A 20,681-nucleotide genomic window follows, 5' to 3' on the forward strand; every position below is an offset into this window, starting at 1 on the left:
GATGCTCCTCAGAAGTGTGGACTTTTCATTACCTGCTGGGTTCCACTGCTGGTTCCCCTTCCCCGCCCTTTGCAGCTAAAACTTATTTGCAGCTTGAGGCTGGGGTCTTCATACCATGCCTTCCCATCGGTTTGCTGGACTCTGCATGAGAAATGATTCTATAAGCTAGCTGGCTTTGCAAAGCATGGAGCAGCAGCCATTGAACATATGCTTTTGACGGTATATATTTATCCAGCGCATGTAGAGTGTAATTTTAGGCAGTTCGCATATTTTATTTTTTTTGTCGCAGAGAGCAATTTAAGAGAAGGAACAAGAAGAAAAAAAGTCTAGCCCTGAATAGAGACATGCCATTTATGTTGAACCCCCAGGTTCCTCAAGTCTGATGTGGATAGAAGTGGGCGGAGAATTCAGCACCAACCCTGACCCTCTCCGCTCGCTGCCACCCACAGCTGAACACTCACCCTCCAGTCCACCCAGGGCAGTGTGCTTCCCGTCTTCGCTTTCAACACCTCCCCAGCATCCTGTCTGACATCCTCTCTGCTATTTACTGAGATGAGATGTCAGCCAGATGCTGAGATGAGTGCACGCCATCCCTCTGAACTCTCCCAGCAGCCCATGTCCAGGTGCTGTTGTATACACGAGAACATCGATATGTCATTGCCAGTGTCATCAATTAGTGCAATAGGAACCCGTGCTCCGGGAAGCCTGCCTGCCCCAGACCAGAGCTTTTAGCCTTTCCATCAAGGTTACCAGGGTCCTTCAGCGCTGGCTGGGTTCTGATCCGATGCTGCCAGTCAGGATCTGAGTGACACCGGGCACACCACTTCTCGTCACACTCGCAGTAGGAGGACAGCGATACTGTTGGGCCGGGGTGCTGTGTGGATCTAAGATCCAAGCGACACCTCAGCCACATCTCCAGAAACATTTACTCTATGTCTCCTCACCCCCTGCCTGAAAGGTTTTTCCTCTCACCCAGAATGAACTCAGGAATGTAACATTTTAAAATATGCCGTAGAAAAAGCCGGCAAGGTTTTGGACCAGCTGGAAGAAAATAAATAATATGCTCGTGTGGTGCCAGTGATTCAAAGGATGGGAGGCAGTGGCTTAGGCCAGATACAGCACCAGAGTGAACCAACAGGAGAGGACATCCTGTGTATGTGCCAGAGGGCGGTATCTGTGTGCACTTCACAGCGGCAGGGTCCGAAATGCCGCTTTTGGTCGGGTAGATAGACTGTAAGTTTTCAGCTAGCCTGGACACAGTGTGTGGCCATGACTTTGGGGCCTCACAGAGTGTCCAAACAATAGTTGCACTCTGAATGCAGCTAAAATTTAAATGAAACTGCAAACCAACTGATCACCAGTTTTTGTTTCAACCAGTGGAGATCAGTTTCCATAGCTTAATGAGAGGTACTGAATGCTGTAGAACCCACCACCAAGATAAAAAAAAAGTTCTATGTGGACATAAGTGGGGAAACTATGAGGAAAAGATAAGGGGCGCGATGAGTGTAAAAGTCTGGGCTGTGGCCACTTCTCCAGGGGAAGGAGGGGCTAAAATGAGAACTGGAGACACCATGCATGAGCTTCTCAAACACAGGCAGTTCTAATCCTTGACTGAGGTGACGGTTACATGTGCAATGCTTATCTTTCTATTGATGAAACTGGCTGCAACATTTTACACATTTTCTGTATGTGTATTTCACATATTGCTAAATGTGGATCCTATAGGAAATCTACTAAAAGTAAATATCAATATGTTGGTGGTGGTTATTGGAGGCGGTGTTAGTGGGTGTCATATTTTTCTTCCTTTCCTCTCTGCATTCTACACGTTCTTATAGTGCATATTATCATCTTAAAATTGAAACAAATATGTTGTTAGTTGAAGTGCCTCATTATCTAAACAAGGCGACGACAAAATCATGGAGGTTGGTGACAACACTCCTGCTTGAAACTCCACCATATGGAGAACCCTGTCTTCCCCTCAGGGTTACCGTGCGGGGAGGAACAGCTCCCCAGGGAAAGCGTGGAGGGGGTGAAGTCCCACTGGCTGTCATACAGGCTGCTCTTCTGGGTCTTCCCTCTAGCGACCCAAGCACAGATTTGATTTATGGACTAAGGAAGGGGAAGGAAGCAGCCCCAAAAAGAATCAAGTTCACCCGAGGATATGCTTATTGATTATTTTAGAGAGAGAGGAAGGGAAGATAAATAAGTAAATAAACAAATATAGATATATGCTGTATATATGCACACACATATTGATATAGAGATATAGATACATACACACACACGTATTAGAGAGAGAGAGAGAGAGAGAGACATTGAATTGATAAACATCATTCAGTTGCCTCCCACATGTGCACTAACTGGAGATCGAACCTGCAACCTAGGCATTCGCCCTGACAGGGAATCAAACCCGTAAGCAACCCTTTGGTATTTGGGATGATGCTCCAACCAACTGAGCCACCTAGCCAGAGTGAGCCACAGGGTCCTTTTATTACCTAGGTCTCATATCATCCCCAGGATGGTAGGTTCCAAAAATCACCCCTCCCTTCAATGATGGTGAGGGGAATCCTTAAAGATCATTGAAAGCCAGAAAAGGATCCCATGTTTCCTGGGTCACCCAAGCTCCTCCCTATCCGATAGCAACTGGCCCTGGAAGAGGCGGGTGATGGAACTGAGTCCAGCTGTGCCCAGCTATTGGCACTGGGCTTAGCCAACAACGCTTCACTTGCAGGAATAATTCCCAGTTTATGGACAAGATAACAGAGCTCAGATACATTCAGCAATTTGCTCAGGGCCACACAGCTTCCCAGGGACAGGGCTTTGAACCCACTCCGTATCACAAGGCCAAGTCTGTCCTCTCCCCTGGACCAGAATCCTAATTAGCCAGCTCCCCTAGGAACACATATCATTCTACCCAGTTACTATTTTGTCAGTGAGGAGGAAGGCTGCTAAGTGTTCTGAGACCCTTTCTCGGTTTGCTACCCTCGAGGCTAAAAGTTTCCAAGATCATAGCTGGCAGTGAGAGCCCAGTTTATTCTTTCCACCCGTGCCCCAAACTAACTGTTTGCCAGCCCTGGAAAACTTCTGTGGTCTCCGAAAATGTCTAGACTGGTAGGTGAAGGCTTATTAAAGCAGAGCCCATGAGAAGTTGCAAAACAGAAGGAAGAGGATATATTTTCAAATTAATAATGATGATGACGACGATGATATCATTTCTCATCCCGGTGCTCCGAGACCCATAATAAAAAATAAATACAAGAATGATGAGGAAGATAAAAGAAGGATGCCACACTGTACGAAGCAGTGAGTCCCTGACTAGAATTGAGGCCACCTGGACTCAAGCCAAGCTTAGTTCTTGCGCTTTTGGATTCAATTTGCTCATTTTTATTTTTTAGGTAAGGAAAAACATTCATATACTGTTAGGATTAAGTCAGGGAGTCAGTTGTCTTAAAAAAAAAAAAAAAGGGGACGTGCTCTTTGAAAAGCACGTATAAAGACATGCAGTTCTGATATAGAAAGTTGCCCGCAAAACCCACTACTGTATGATTTTTGTGCTTCCGTTTTTAAACTTACATAAATAAATTCTTATTTATATTTGCATATGCAGAGGGGGGAAAAGTATAGGAAGATATATATATAGACCAGAGCGTGACAAAGTTATCTCTGAAGTCAGTGAGTGAGCGGTAGAGAAAGAGCACCCCGGTTTGTACATTTCAGCAGTGTTTGAATTTGTTTTATGCTACAATGAGTGTGGGTTACCGAACAAAAAAAAAGGCGAGGAGAAAACATGTCTCATTGTTGGCATTCCAGCAGCCATGGATTCTGTCTTCCCAGGCCCTCCAGCACACCCACCCAGGACTTCTTAGTCACTGTTTCTGACCCCCCTCCCATTGTCATGGGGACGACAGTCCGGCCACCTCCCTCACCCTGCTCCGCGCTGACCCTCTGCGTCTGGACTCTCTCTCACACATGTCTTGCACATGTCACCAGGCTCTCCTCCCTAAAGAGCTACTTTTACTTTCTTCCTCTTCTGCCCAAGGATCCACTTAGCCCAATGCCTTAGCCTGCCCTTGAACGGCGTCCTGAAAGAACACCTGTACCCTCACACAAGGATCATCTGGAAAACCAGAAGCAATGCGGCTTCTTTTTTAACACAAAATCCCATCCCACACCTTCCCCCAAATCATGAAATTACAATGTAATTTGAAAACTGTCCTTGTAGACTTCTAGTCTAACTAATTAACTCAGAGCACAGAAAGAGCCTTCTGCTCGCTGGCAGCAACCTTGTTTGTAATAGACTAAAGTGGGAAACCCTCAAAATGCCATCGATAAGACCAAGTAAACGATGGTGTATTTCCCTCCACGGAATATTAGGCAATGACGACAGATGATGTGCTGAAGAATCCACCCTGGTTAAGAATAAGGGTTCTGGCTTTGGGAGCTCGGTTTACAGTCCCCGCCCTAAAACTTCGGAGCTATGTGAACCTTGGTGAGTGACTTAAGTTCTCTCTGCCTCAGTGTTCCCATCTGTAAGAACAGGGATAACAGTGAGACCCCTCTCAGGGGCTGTGGGACATAATGAGCACTCAGGTGATTTCAGCCCTCCTCACCGCTGCCGCCACCATCATGGTCCCTGCGTGAAGTATCACAAAATAACGGCTGCCGTGTTTCCTGTCTGCTTAGGGCAGGGGGCCGGCCCATTATGCATGCATTATCTCCGTTAGCCCTAATAGCAGTTTGTCAGGCATTATTATCCCCATTTTACTCAACAGGAACCCGAGACTCAGAGGCCTTAAGTGATTTGTCCCAAAGCCACATGGCTGGTAAGTGACAGAGTGAGTTTCGGGCCCAGGTTTCTCCAAGGGCGGACACTGTGCTCTTAAACAGAACGCTGGTCCCCTGTGGGTGAAGGCGATGGCCGGAGAAACTGCATTGCCTCATTGGGGCACCTTTCCAAAGCTGGGAAGGTGTTCGAGGCAAGTGCATGAAATACAATTAAGATGTCAAGGGTCACGCTGGAGGTGATTACTACAGGGATGGAGAGTTTCCCCCTGTAGATTTACTTTTCCACCAGCCAACATGGTAAGCCCCAGGCTGCTCATTCTGCCCTCAGGCCTTGCTAATATTAGAACTTCTGCCCTTGGGGAATACACAGGGTCTGGTGCAAATAACAACCCTTTTATATTACAACATCTTTTATTACAAAAGCATAAGCATGTAATTCTGTAACATAACAATATCACACGCAAGCATACCATATGACATTGTAGGTGAAATGCTCAAATTAAAAGTATAAATTATTACGCCTATATCAATACCCTACCAACCACACTCAGCAGGCCTTAATTCTGCCGGACCCTGTATATTCACGAGATCACAGATTTCAGGGACTGAAAGAGACATTGAACCCTCCCTAAGGCTGGTCCCAAACTGCTGCTCTAGTTCCAGGGTACAGGCTACAGGAATGGCTGACACTTTCCTACGAGTGACTCTGCCCATGCTTGCAGCCAACAGGAGACAGAGCCAGGACGGCAGCTCCCACCCCAGCCTCTAGGGGGCTTTGTTCCTACACGCCACACCATTCTCCCAGGAATCAGGGGGTGAAGTCTTTGCCTTTGGAAGGGTGGGGACTGCTCCCCGACTGGAACAGATAGTGACTTCCACACAATCAAACCAGCTTACCAGAAATACCATCACACCCAGCAAATCCGAGTCCCAAAGAGACAAAATGACAGGGGGGGGGGGTGGTGCTGAGAGGAATAAAGAAGGCTTCAAGGGTCACCCAGAGAATGAAATATGCAATGTCACTAAAGGGTACATAGGCTTTATGAGAATGCCACCTATTATAATCTTGGAAAGCCCATCCCTCCCCCTCCCCCTCCCCCTCCCTCCAGGAAGGGAGGAAGGCTCTTTTGGAAATTTGCAAAAGAAAAGGAAGGAAGGAAGGAAGGAAGGAAGGAAGGAAGGAAGGAAGGAGAGAGAGAGAGAAAGGGAGAAAGAGAGAAAGAAAGGAAGAAAGGAAGAAAGGAAGAAAGGAAGAAAGGAAGAAAGAAGAAAGAAAGAAAGAAAGAAAGAAAGAAAGAAAGAAAGAGAAAGAAAGAAAAGAAGGAAGGAAGGAAGAAAGAAAGGAAGAAAGAAAAGATATAAATTCAGAGTTCCCAGTGGAGGGAAAACTCCCTTTTCACCCCCAAAGTTGGAGCCTTTGTGTGCCAGTGCTAGGTCAGCGGCACAGTTTCCCTTCCCTGACCACCCCCAACCCCTCCCCCACACTCATTCTCTTTCATCTTCCTCCGGATTCTCAGATGCAGAGGAGACAGAAGGAGTCCTGGACATTGAAGGAGGGTGGAGTCCCCACAAAGGGAAATGCCCCTCCCTTTGTGGTCCCCAACACTAGGGACACTGGCTGTATCCTGGTGAGACACCTCACCCTCTGGGGGTTGCCATCTGATGAGTGAAAAGAACACAGGCTCCGCCTCTGCCTGGCTGGTTGGACTTGGGCAAGTTTCTCCCCCTTTCTGAATCTCTCTCCTCACGGACAACACTGGGGTGACAGTAGTGCCCATCTCATAGGGCAGCCGTGAGGATGCAATGGGATGCTGTTTTCAAGCATTCATCCCAGGGTCTGGCACGTAACAGCATTAGGAAACTATCGTCTCCATCGGTAGTACTAGATTGATAGTATTGGTAGCATTGATTTGTTTATCAGTAGCATCAGCTCACTAATGCTATCAATAAGAATAGCAGGACCAGGATCACTGATGAAGGTGCACAGAGAATTCCCTGCCTGATCAAAGAGCAACTTGACAAGGACACCACATGGGAGCTGTCCCAACATTAAATACTGATTCCCAAACCAAGAGTACAGGCTGAGTTTCCCTAAAGATGCTTTGCTTCCTGCCTTTGTTTATTTCTAAAGATATATATATATATATATATATATATATATATATACACACACATACATACACACACACACACATTTGGAAGAAAAATGTGGCAAACATCAGTCCTATTTTGACTCTGGCAAAACCTGTCCCTGGTTGTACTGTGAACCCATCACACCCCCTGTCACTGATCTGCAGGGATGGACGAAGTTTTGAGAGTCTGTTTCTGGGGAGAAAGAACCGCTTCCCAGGGGCCGGACCCACTGAGGCTCAGCCCCACTCCACCTGCCCGGGGTGGGGGGGCGGGTGCAGACACCAGGCAGAGGGACAGGGTTGGGCTTCCCAGGTCGGCAGTGCCTGGGCTGTGCTCCAACATCACCCCTCATTCTGCGCCTGTCCTGGTGTGTCTCCCCCAGCCCCGAGTTTTGTTTGCTTAATTAGAGTCCAATTAAGTGGCTGAGGAGGGGAAGATGTGGAGTGGAGGGAAGCAGCCTCTCGATTCTTGACTGATCCAGATTCCGGTTTTTCCCTCCTGCTGGGCAGGGCCAAGAGGTGCCTGACCTATAATGAATGAAAATTCCTATCCTTATTCATCTTGATTTTTTAAAAGGCGGCATTTTTTGTTGCATTTCAACATCTCAGGGCAATGAGGGGTCCTATAGGTCTTCCTAATATATTAGAGGCCAGACGGCATGTTAGGTCAAACAGAAAAAAGAGGGCGAAGGAGCGGTGAGGATGTGGCTGGGCGACTTGTAGGGGGTGGAGCAGAGAGGGTTGGTGTGGAATCCAGAGCTGACACCAGACACCCCTCCCTCCCCAAAGACCCCGTCACTCCCCAGGATCCGGCCAGCCTGCAACCCTGGCACCTCCCCCTGCCTGAACTTCCTCTGAAGACCCTGGACTGCCTCACGGTGCCTCTCCTTCCTCTGGGCTTCTTCACATTTCCTCCTTTTCCACCAGGCAGCTCCGTTTTCCTCACGTGTAAAGTGGAGACAGTCATAAAACCTAGCTCATGGGATGACTGTGAGAATTAAATTGGCTAAAATAAGCAATGCACTTAGAATCATGCCCAGCACAGTCACTACATGGATGATTGCTCTTCTATTACCAGCTTTTCCTCTTTTGTAAAATGGATATAATGATACCCATCGAGGAGTATAGTTACAAGCATTCACTGCCGTGAACATAAGGGAACTGGCATACAGTTGGTGCTTAATGAGTGCCAGGTCTTTCCTATCACCACCTCCCTTCTCCCCGCTACTCCCATCAGCCCTGTTAGATGTTCTTGTGCGGAAATACGGAGTGAATTTGTTGAAGGTCACAAATGCGGCTCTGCTGAAGGGCATCTTGTTTTGTGAACTGGCTTATGAAACAAGGCAGGGCTCTTGTCTCTGTTCCATTCACAGTCCTGGACGCAGGCGTGCTGCTCAGTTAGGTCTGTGCCCTGCTGCAGCGGCCGAGCTGACGCTATGAGGTAACTGTGGGAAGATACCACTAGGAGGAAGGATCCTTAGGATCAGTTCTTGATTCTGCCACTGCTTCCTACATGCACTTGAGTGATTCCTGCATCTCCCCAGGCCTTGGGGTATAATGGTAGAGGTGCTGGTCTGCTCAGAAGTCCCCTCCTGCTGTGTCAGCCCTGGTCTGTGAATTCATGCTATCGGTAAATGAGTGAGGGTGGCCACACCATCCTGGCTACTCCTTTTATGGACAGGTGAAGCATTGTTCCCTCCCCTTGAAGCTGGGCCAAACTTAATGACGGGTCTGACTGAGAGAACATGGGAGAAATGATGTTCTGGGACTTCTGAAATGCGGTGCTAAGAAGCCTTGCAGCTTCTGCCTAGGCTCTTGGAACACTTAACCTAGGGAAGCTTTCTTTGCAAATCCAGCCTCCTGGTGTGAGAAGCCCAAGCCCAATGGAGAGGCCACGGGCATGCGCTCTAGTCAACAGCCCCCGGTGGCGATCCAGCCTAGGCAGGATCAACCGCCCGCTCTCCCAGCCCCAGCACCAGACAGGTAAGGGAAGGGGCTCTCTTCGAAGCGAATCTTCCAGCCTCAGATACCCACCCCCCACCCCCTGTCCTGGATCAGAGGCAAACCACGCTACTAAACACTCAAAACTGTGAGGGAAACAAAATAATCGTTTTAAGCCACTGAATTTGGGGGCCGTTGGTTATGCAACAACAGATCCCTGGACCATAAGGGTGAACTGTGAATTGACATTTGTTTCAAAATGGGCTGAGGATCCATTTCAACCACTTAATTATCCGGGGCTGAGTCCACCAAAGGACCTCTCCCTGAGCTGGGAAAAGCAGGACAGCACAGAGGAACAGCCTGAGTGAGATGCTTCAGGGGCAGCAGCACCTCGGAGAAGGGGGAAGTGTCCTCCACAGAACAGCATGATTAAATGCGCGCAGTGGGTTTTCCTGGGTTTTGTCCTCTACCTTGATTAAAATTTTGCAATGTTTATACTGCCACCCACAAGAAATGGAAACATAGCTTGCTCTTCAAACTACCTCGCTAACATAATTACATTTGTATAATTATATTTGTCAGATTTATGTGTTCCTAATAGATAACAATTTGTTACTCCTTCGCGCACTGAGAACACAAGCCTCCCTCCCCCTCCGGCTGCTCATTCACTGTTACTCCCTCCATCCCTGGTCAGGAGGCGAGTGTCTCCCCAGAGCTAACTGAGAACCAAAATAACGGGCTAATTCTTTATATAGCATCTCCTGGATCACCCTTCCTTTCCATAGTATCATTAGCCACGCATCAGCTTTCTATTGCTGTTGTAACAAAGTGCCACAAACTGCTGGTTTACAACAGCACACATTTATCGTGTGACAGATCTATAGGCCCTGGGCCGAAATCCAGGTGTCGGCAGGGCTGCATTCCCTTTCTGGAGGCTGCATGGCGGCGGGGGGGTGGTGTCCCATTGCCTTGCCTTTAACTTCTAGAGGCTTCCCTAGCCGTACCCCCTTCCTCCACCTTCCAAGCTAGCAAATGCGCCATCGCTCTGAACTCCTCAGCTCCTCCGTCTTCCACACGCAAGGACTCTTATAGGGGGTCCACCCTGGTAATTTGTATGTGAACTGAAGCCCCCCCCCTTTGACAAATTCACAGCGTGCAGGCATCGGGATGGGGACATCCTTGGGGGAGCCATTATTCTGCCCGTCACGCACCCTGCGCCCCTCCCGGATTTGGGCAACAGCACACCCGAGGACCACATGGTCTCAGAAGGAGATGCCCACGGCACACCCTGAAAACCAAGCACAGAAGTCTCTCTTTTTTTAAAATTTGGGGTTTCAGAAGTTGAGGTCGAACTGGAAGGATAATAATAATAATAATAATAATATAATAATAATAGACAAAAAACTCTGTGATCTGTTAGAGAAGCGGCCTCCGCCCACCTACCAGGGCCATTGGAGTCCGGGGCAGAGAGGAATGTGGGAAGTCAAACGAGATGACCATGTAAATGCCGGTGAATAGGCTCTATTCCCACTGGGCAGAGAAGAGGGTGGGGGCTACCGAAAATCAGGTGGGGGTGAGGGGTCTGAAGGCAAAGGGGGGGTCTGCGCCTCTCTTCCCGGGGAGCGGTTCGTGGATGACACGTGTGATCGTGTGCTCTTCCCTGGCACACAAGCAGCCACCTACACACGGGGCTTCATGGCCTGCATGGGTCAAGAGGGCTTCAGCCAGCTCCCCTCAGCTCCTCATGGCCTCAGAGGGGTGTAAGAAGAGCTGCTGGACATTCCTCACGCTCCCGGTGAGGGGGAAGAGCTACCTGAGGAACAGAGCCAGCTGGACTCAAATGGCCTGCGGCAGAGACGAGCAGAACAGAGCGGCAGGTGCTGGGATGGACCGCGCACCTGCACATCAGATGGGAACAGAGCGGTCCTGGCATGTACCTGAAGGAAAGAGTGGTGGACAGAGGCCAGCTGGGGCAGCAGGCCCTAGAACTGATAAGGGATGGCCCACCAGCAATCATGCCCACACTGCCGTGCCTCCGGCATGCCGCACTCCCCCTGGGCTTCGATGTTCAGGAAGGAGTAGGAGGCAAAGAACGCAAACCGACTAGGATTAAGCTTCCACCGCCCATGAATGGAGCAGAACAGAATGAAATCCAGTTACAGAAACATTAAAAACCTTCACTACCATTGTGTTCCTGGACTCTGTGGCCCCAACTCCCATGTCCGGTACACGGAAACATCAGTAACTGTGGCCCCATCATCTCCCACGTGAACGGCACTTTGTCAATCCCAGATCATTTACAGTTACAACGCTTTGATTATTCAGAAAACCTATGAGTTCCAGAGCAATGGCTTCCCTTTTAAAAGATTAATAAACTGAGACTAATGAGGTCTACATGGATTTTAAAGCTTTCCAATGACCAAGTCAGGGCTTATGCCCAGTTCACCCAGACCAGCCTTCCCTCTAATGTCCTTTGCTGCCCTCTCCTCTCAGCTCCCCAGGAGGGAAAACCAGTGACCCTGCCACAAGGAATACTATTGAAGACCTGTTCTTGGGCCTCCACTCTGCCACCTTGTGGTGAAACCTTGAAAAGTCCATTTGCTTGCCGCACTGAGGAGGGAAACAGCAGCCCAGGTTTGTTGTGAAGACAAGCTAGTTATTGGGCGTAGACGTGCCTGTGCCTTGAGAACCCTACGAGTATTCTAAAAATATAAGGTATTATTATTTTTTGCCATATGGCGTTTATTAAAAGAGGATCTGTAAGAAAAAGTTTCTATTTGTAGGCATGAGGAAGAGCTTACAGAGCAATGAGAGAGGTTTTAAATTTCAGTGTCAAAACTGGTGTCTATCTGTCTCCCCTGAAGTCGTGGCGGGAAGAGCCTGCCTCACATCCGTCGAGCCCCGAAGTTGCAGCCTTCACGTTAGCTCCTGCATCTAGAGAGGAAGGTCTTTGACAATCTCATCACACTGTTGAATTTCCTCTTAACCTCCAGGGACCAAAACTGCCTTCTCTCGTCTCTTCCTCTTCATTTTTCTGGTTTATATTAATGAGAGGGAAAAAGAGACGTTTCTTGCCTACACACACGTGCGCGCGCACACACACACACACACACACACACACACCTCTCTCTGCGTTCTGAGGTTTCATTCTTCTGGGACGTCTATCCTCAAGAAGGAGCTTAATTAGTTCAGGAAAAGGGAACCGATGGAATAAAGGGAAAAGAGACGGACAACTTAATCCTCTCAGAAGGATCGGCCTCATGCTTTGGAGACAACACCAAGGATCTGGGGCACCCTTCTGAGTCGTCTGCCCGCTGTATCGCTCTAAAGACTTGGGCGCGCCCTCCTCCCCCTCACCTGGCCTCACTTTCGCAACAGGCAGCACGAAGGGTGGGGCTGCAGTGCTGTGCAGCAGACAGCTGCTGATGCGCCCCGACCTCGCACCCACAGCTCCCTTTTCCGTTGCTAGCACCCTACCTTCCCCTGAGAGTCCACAACTTCCTCCAACTCACGGCCACGTATTTTGGGTGCAGCGGCCAGTAGGCCCCAGCCCCAGGAATGACCGGTTCTGGGATGAGCCCCGTCCTTCCCCCTGACCGGAGGGATTCGCACAGGGACGGGCCTGAGAACCAAGTTGGCCCGTGGAGATGGAATCTGTGACATTAGGAGGAACTGGGAGAGATGTTCTCCTCCTGCAGGACGCACTGAGTAGAGAAGGCGTGACTGGCCAGAGCAGGGTGCGGTGCTGAGGGAAGCAGAGGGCTCCCCATGATGCCGTGCGAGCCTCCCAGTCCTGCTGGGCCTCGGCCTCCACCCGCCAGTGCATTTCCTCTTTCTGCCTAACCCAGTTTCACCTGAGTTTCTGTCGCTTCCAGTCCTAAGGATTCTAATCAATAAACTCTCCAATTGCCCATCCACCTCTGATGATACATTGATCTTTGAGGCTGAAATACAGTTTCACTGCGTTACCCCACTCTCCAGAAGCTTCTCTGCATGGGTCTCCTGACCGCTGACCATTTCCCAGCTGTTGTGCTGGCCTCCGAAGATCCCGCTTCCCCGGAGCCTAGTGCAGAGCCGGGACCCCGCTCCTGCGCCCGCCCCTCCCCCGCTGCCCTTCTTCCTCTCTTCCTCCTTCACCAAGACAGGCACTACCGGGGTGCTGAGCTGGGCCCACGGGTTCTGTGGGTTCTCCCTCAGCCTCTCAGGTGAGGTGAACTGGAACGGAGCCAGGCTGTGCTGTGAATCACCGCAGGTGACATAACAGATGCAGGTGCAGAGGGCACTGACGACCATTGGAAGAACATGGCGGCTTCGCCAGGCGGGGGTGGGGGAGGCTCCCTAAAGGACATTGGAAGGACCATTGGGAGAGGTCCACTTGCCTGCTAAATGGGCTGGGGGGGCAATTCACCTTAGGAAGAAAAACAAACAAACAAACAAGAAACTCGGCCTGACCAAAGGCTCTGAGGCGGTAAACAGGCCAGTGTGACCTCTCGGTGGCTCCATCTGGCTCCAGTGTAAAGTGAATGAAGAGGGAACTGAATGCCAGGCTAAGGGGTGTGGCCTGCGGGGCAGTGTTCCCCAAGTCTGCCTCCAACACACCCCCTGCATCCCCCACACGTATATGCCTGCTCACTAGAGTGTTAACAGAGCCAGGTTCCCGGGACCCACGGCCCTCTAGAGAATCAACATTTCTGGGGTGGAATCCTGAAGCCTGCATTTTAAATACGCACCCTAGGTCACTCCTGGCGGGGGGGAAGTCACCAGGTTTGGCATCTCTTCCATGGGCAACACACGTCCTCCTCTGTGTGCTTCTCCCACTTATAAGGGTGAATGCTCCCCACGAACCAGTTCATCATCCTCTCTTCACACTTTAGCCACCCTGCTCCTGTCCTAAAGCGACCCATCTTCTGAAACCAGTTCCAGCACCAGCTTCCCTAGGAAGCCTTCTAAAAACTTTCCCGTCTCCTATAAAACTCTCTTCTGGGCACTGCATTGACAGTCCCCCCCACACTATAAGACATGCCACACCCTCCCCATTCCCAAATGAGCTGCAAGCTCCATGCTGGGAGCTCTCAAACACCTTTTGCATACCAGAGAGTAAAGGTCTAATAACTTATTTCATTCTTTCAACAGTTCTGCAAGGTAGGTTCCATTGCCCCACTTTACAGAGGAGGGAGCCAAGGTAGCCTGGTGTGCCGAAGACCACAGCGGTAGGAGTGGGGAGTAGTGTGATCCTCCAGAACCAGCGCCCCCTTGCAGGGAGGGGCCCCCAGCAAGTAGCCTCGTCTCCTTGGGCTGCTAGCACCACGTGCACGGGTCAAGGGCACTTACCACACATCCTGAGGAGTCCACCTGGCGGTCAGACACGCACTTGAAGTTCCGAGTGCAGCCGCCATTGTTCCGAGAGCAGTCACGAACCGGCCCGAAGGAGGACAGCAGGTCGTTGATGGTTTCGAAGTATGTGGACAGCATCGCTTCTTCCCTTGGAGAGAAAGGGGATGATGGTTAAACCCCAGAGACATCTGGGTCACTGGATTTTTCAAAAAAGTTTAAACGGGTGTTCGTTACATGTGATATCGTCATTTCTTATATTTATAATCAAGAAAATATATTTAAAAAGATGAGAAGAGAAACAAAAAAATTTCAGGAGGTTTATTATCTGATGTGTGTCTAGTTGTGATAAGTAAGATTATACTTGGAACATGATACCCTTTATTTCATTTTCCTTTTAATTCTCACCCAAGGATATACTCATTGATTCTAGAGAGAGAGGAAGGGAGGGAAACATCCATTGGTTGTGTCCTGACTGAGGATCAAACCCACAACCTAGTATGTGCCCTGGCCAGGGATTCAACCTGCAAACTTTTGTTGTATAGGATGACGTGCCAACCCACTGAGCCACCTGACCAGGGCTATATCCTTTATTTAATCCATCTTCATAATTTTGGAAGGTAGGCACCCAAATCCCACTTGGCCAGTACGGGAACTGTGGCTCAGAAAGGCGGAGAAGCGCCTTGCTGAGGGCCACCCACTTGTAACGTGGCAGAACGGACGTCTGTGCCACGCTCCGTCTGAGTCTAAACAGAGCTCTTCCCACTGCCCAGCTCTTAACTTGCACTATTTACGTTTCCACAGGTTTCAGACCTCCCCATGGTAACTCTTCAAAATGAGCATATCCCTCCTGTTCTGACTTTGTGGCTATAAACTGAAAGGTGTGGGACTTACCCCAAATGACACAGCGTATACAGAGCCAAGACACAAACAGAAGACTCCAGCTGACCCTAGCACCCTACGTGCTGCATACAAATGACACCGTCAAGACTGGGTGGAAAGGTCACGGGACTCCAGGCAAACACACGATTCCTCCCCAGTGAGGTTCCCGAGAGAAACAACTGGACTAGACTCCATGATTCATGGATCTTCAAAATTCTACTAGATAAGAGATACAGATGGAAGTTACCGGAGTCTGTTTTCCTGAGGAAGGTCCACAGAAGGAACAGTCTAGCACTGGGATACCCAAGGTGCCCACAGTCGCAGGGGATGTTAAAGGGGCACCACGGCCAGTGAGAAGAGGCGCTGTGCCCCTCTGTGACATGGGACTCACGGGATCCAGAATTGTGAAAGAGGGGAGACGCCTGTGTGTGTACACGTAGCAACAAGAGGTCGCTGAGCACTACTGGTGATGTCTCTGGACCACCCTTCCTGCCTACTCCCATTCTTTTGCCCCTCAGGCCTGGAGCTCTGGGTTTTGGTTTCCTAGCTCATTTCCTGTCTCCAGTCTTACTGCCTTCTACCCTATCTTTCATACTGACTGCCAGCGAACTGGTTAATTCCAGCTCGAATTAGACACCCCATTGATCAACAGCTCTCCATTACTTATAGTAGAAATTCTAGATGAGTTTCCTTGGCTCTCCAGGTCCTCTATAATCTGGTCCCTGCCTGCTCATCCAGCTACATTTACCCTATGCTCACATTCTCTATCTGCTAGCGACAGACCTCTTCTCATTCCCTAAATACTCAACCTTAAGCCCTGGCTGGCATAGCTCAGTGGATTGAGCTTGGGCTGCTAACCAAAGCATTGCAGGTTCGATTCCCAGTCAGGGCACATGCCTGGGTTGCAGGCCACGGCCCCTAGCAACTGCACATTAATGCTTCTCTCTCTCTCTCTCTCTCCCCTCCCTTCCCTCTCTAAAAAATAAATAAATAAAAATCTTAACAAAAATACTCCACCTTAGGTCAGGTTCCCTGAAAACTTCCTCTGAAACAGAATTGCAGAAAAGGGGGTTCTCAAGGAGCCCTCTGAGATATACTTGGAGGAAGCAAGCCAGGCAGGATTGGGCAAGGGAGAGGTTGCCCTGCAATGCAGTTGATGCTGTGTAGGTCATAAGCCTCAGCTGGTCCTGAGGGAGCTTTGGAGCAGCTGGGATGACTCTTTAGAGATGTCTGTAATGAAGGCAAGGGATCCAGGACTCTGCCTCACTATGTCAGCCATTCATTGGTCAAGGGCTGCCACCTGGAAGGGGGTCTCCCTGCACAAGGTGGTTCCCTGGGGCTGAAAGCCACAGTGCCTAGTACGGGACACTGCTGTGGACCATCACCATGATCTGGGGATGAGTGGGTTGGCTCTGAAGAGGAGACCTGAATATGGTGTGCACCTTCACCTCTGGATCCTTAAATCATGCTGTTCTGTCTACAATGCTCATCTCTAACTTTCTTCCCTGACAAATTCCTAAGAATCCTTCCAAACTGTTCCAATTCATTCATTCATTTCTTCATTCACTCATTCATGTGTTGCACTGCTTTTTGAGTGCTTGCTGTGTATCACGGCTATTCTAGATCCTGGGAATGTAGCAGTGACACTGGGCAAAGCTCACCTCCCCAGAGCTTACTTACTACCTACAACTTCCTTGGTGAAACTTCCCCTTCTTCCCCCAACCAGAATTAACTTCTTTTCTCTTCGAGAACATTGTTTATTCTATTATCTTATTGATCTTGGTCATCAGCTCTCTAGTTTTCTAGAGACTGTAAACTTTTGGAGTGAAGGGTTCAGGATTTACTCATCCCTCTTTAGCCCCCAGCACAAAGCCTGGTAAGAACTTGTACTAAGGAAGTGTTTTTCAAATGAAACAAAGAAAACATCAGAAAGCATGGGTGCAGTCTCCACCAATCTATAGTTTTACCGAGTCTCTGCAACAGGACACTCCCTGCTCAGCCCCACCTCTGGGTTCCTATTCCACAGGCTCCGTGCTCAGGGCTGTAGTATAGGGACAAAGGAGGAGATGCTGGGAGAGCTGCCAGATTACCCCTCGCTTCCTAACTTTGTACAGAGTGAGGTCAGCGTGACAGGTGTTTGGAGGAAAAGAATGAACAGTTCCTGCACTGAAGGCTTTGGAAGACTTGTCACTCTTGAATCACGGAAAGAGTTGAGGGTCCTGAGACCGCATAAAGGCCACTAAAATGTTAATATCCTTTGAGGAAGAAGAACACGTGGCAAGTGAGAGGAGGAGATAAAAACGGAGGGAGAGACAATCTTGAAAGTGTGATGAGAAAAAAGATAAACATGTATAGGAGCTGCAGAAAGAAAGAAGAGAAACTAAGATGCAGAAATACAATCATCCAGAAGAGGATGGGTGGAAGGATGAATGAATGGATGGGTGGGTATATCGAAGAATGAATGAATGGGTATGTGGGTAAGCAGATAGGTGGATGGATGAATGAGCTAATGGAAGGATGGATAAATGGTTATTTGGATGGATAAATGGACACAATGGATAGGTAGCTAGAGAGACAGAAAGAAAGAAAGAGAGAGAGAGAGAGAGAGAGAGAGAGAGAGAGAGAGAGAGAGAGATGGATGGATGGATAAAGAGAGCCAGAGAGAGCCAGAAGAGCATCATATAAAGATTAAAAGAGAGGAAGATGGAGGCAGAGAAAGTGTGTGACAAGACAGACAAAAATAAAAGCTACATTAAGAGAAAGACAGAGAGGGAGAAACCAAAGAAATACAGAGATTCAACAAGGAGAAAGCACGAAGGTAAATGGAGCAGATGTGTGCACGTGCAGAGGAGGAGAGGGAGAGGAGAAAGGGTGGGGGGAGGAGACAAAAAGACAGAGAATGAAAGTGAAGATAAAAACTCAATGTGAGTGGAAAAGAACACAGAGAAACACTGAGAGAAAAGATAGAGAACTCCAGAGAGACATGAAAGAAAAGAAAAGAAAAACAAGAAAAAACAAATGACACCTTCCATTGGAACCTGGAAACAGCTCAGGTTTGTACATAAATAACAATCCGTACAAAATAAGAAGGCTGTTAGCCATTAAAAGGATTGACTCTGCAGAAACATCAGTTACATGAGGGGAATATTATTTCAAACACAAAGACCTGCCACAGCGGCTGTGACTGTCTGGAGAAGTGGTTGTGTCAGCCTGGGGAAATGGCGCATCTGGGCACAAGTGAGCGAAGGAGCTCAGGGCAGACGCTGGCATTTTCTTAATGCAGGGCCCTGTTGCTCTTTCTGGCTGCTGAGTGCAGGATGCAGGGTCTGTTGGAGCTTAGAGCTGCCCCACCCAATCACAGGGGGCAAAGGGATCAGGGGGATGGTGCTGTGTGTGGAGGTGAGCTGGGATAACAGGGAGGCCTGGGTGAGATTCCCACTTTGCCAGAAACCACATCATTGCCAATGTCACCTTCCTCATCTACGATTTCCAGAGCACCTACTTTGTGCAAGGAACTGTGGGAGGTTCGGTCCTGCGCTGCCTCCTTTGACTGTGTCCACAGCACTATGAGGAACACATTTCCACCCCCACCGTGCAGCTAGAGGAACCACATCTGGGGAAGTTACGTCACTTGCGCTGGTTCACACGGGTAAGCAGCAGGTGTGCATGCCCATCTGCCTGGCAACAGGTCCCAAGCTTTCCTCGAGCCAAGGTCATGTTTGTCCAGCGTGCTCTGGGTCTGTAGGCAAGCCAGAGCTCTTATTATAGGAAAGCTGGTACAACCTGTGTCCAGCCCCCCTGCGCCTTAGAGGAGGAAGACTGGAAGGGCAGAGTCTGTGCCACCTTGGTGGCATATCTCCCAGCAGCGCCCCCTAGCCTGTGTGCCCGCCACAGTGGCCTCACTCCATGTTGGAATTGAAGGGGGAGAAATGGTGTAATTGTTTCCTACGGCTACCATAATAAGTGCCACAAACTGGGTGACTTAAAACAACAGCAGAGATTTATGCCCTCACAGTGCTGCCGGTTGGAAGTCGAAATCAAGGTGTCAGCAGGGCCACGCTTCCCCCATAAGCTCCAGGGAGAATCCCTCCTTGCCTTTCCATTGCTTCCCATGGCTGTTGGCAACCCCTGGCATCCCCGGGCTTGTAGCTGCGTTACGCTAATTCCTGCCTCCACCGTCACGTGGCCTTTTTGTTTGTGTCTCCCCTTCTTTCAGTGACACCATCCGTGGGTGAGCCCCCACCCTAATCCAATACAATGTCATCTTAATTACACCTACAAAGCTCTTATTTCATCACAAGGTCACATTCTGAGGTTCTGGGTGGACATGAATTTGGGGTGGTGGGGCGGCACTGTCCAGTCCACTGCTCACAGCTCGGAGGGAAGTCCTCAGGCTCACACAGTAGGGCAGAGTCAGGATGGAGACCCTGGGCCCAGGGTCCGTATTCCAGTGTTCCTAACCTCCACCAGCCCTTCCGACTCCAGACTCTGAGGTCACGGGGTGGCATTTACAGGACCTGTAAAGTCTTAGAGAAAGGACCGTGAGGAAGCCACTTCTTCATTTGAGAGGAGGGAAGACCAATGTTCACTAGGTGCCTGATACACTCCGGGAGGAACAGAGGTCAGCAAGCTTTTCTCTACAGGAATCCAAAGCAAGCACCTCAGGCTGTGTCAGCCTCACAGTGCCTGTCCCATTACTCAGTCCTGCTGTTATAGCGCATAAGCGGCCATAGAGACTAGGCAGTGACTGTATGCAAACTGCGATGAATGAGTGTGGCTATGTTTTGGTGGAACTGCATTTACAGAAAGACACAGCCGGCTGGATTGCTATTTCCTGTTGCACGTGGGAAGAGCCGCAGGTTAGTGTTGGAGTTAGGATTTGAACCCAGATAGGTCCAACTCCAGAACCTACATTTTTTCTCCTACAGGAAGCTTGTCCTGCATCTTAGTCTGCTTACATATAAGGTGAGAACATTTTGTTTTTAGCTCCCAGCCATGTAGAATTATTTTGAGACTGCTATGACATGGTGCATAGATACACGTTTTCCCAAATCTAAAACCCAATGCAAATCTACTCGTTCATTCATGAGCAAACATCTGAGCACCTGCTGCGTGCCAGGTACTGAGCTGATTAAGATTATGGCTATCCTTTGCTCGCTCTCTCTCTCTCTTTCTATTAAGTCTAGACACTGTCCAAGGTATTTCCAAGCAGCTCTGACATTCTAATTCTTTTTTTCTGATAATATTGCTTTCAGAACTGAGTCACTCAGACTTCACCAGGCTGAGTCAGGCTGCCGTCCCCTCTCGACCTGATTGTTCCAGTGTGAATGCATCACCTGGGGTCCATTTGGCTGAGTCGGCTGAGCCCCACGCAGAGTGGGCGTTAGGCAGAGTGGCCAGGAACAGATGCGGACATGACCTGCTGTTCATAAACCCCAGAAAAGGTCCGCGTCACTCAGAGAGAGGTGTGAATGGATGACACGGAGCCCAGAGTGTGACAAGACCTCTGGGGTACAGACTAATCATCCTCTGATAGCAATCGGCAGTCTTGTTTCTTGAGTCCCCAGGCGGGGAGGAACCTAGGATGGAATTTGATAAAAATCAAGCTCC

The 20,681-nt window shown here is 49.3% G+C and overlaps 1 protein-coding gene across 3 annotated transcripts in view; it reads right to left on the reverse strand.

Moving 5' to 3' along the window:
* ASTN2 (astrotactin 2) overlaps positions 1-20,681 on the reverse strand; it is an 821,613-nt gene that overhangs the window by 333,261 nt on the left and 467,671 nt on the right. For all 3 annotated transcript variants that reach the window (XM_028509080.2, XM_028509072.2, XM_028509089.2), the window contains one exon: positions 14,190-14,340. In XM_028509080.2, coding sequence (XP_028364881.1) covers positions 14,190-14,340 — 151 coding nt within the window. The remainder of the gene's footprint in view (positions 1-14,189; positions 14,341-20,681) is intronic.

This window comes from Phyllostomus discolor, chromosome 3 (assembly GCF_004126475.2).
Source record: "Phyllostomus discolor isolate MPI-MPIP mPhyDis1 chromosome 3, mPhyDis1.pri.v3, whole genome shotgun sequence".
Taxonomy (NCBI): domain Eukaryota; kingdom Metazoa; phylum Chordata; class Mammalia; order Chiroptera; family Phyllostomidae; genus Phyllostomus; species Phyllostomus discolor.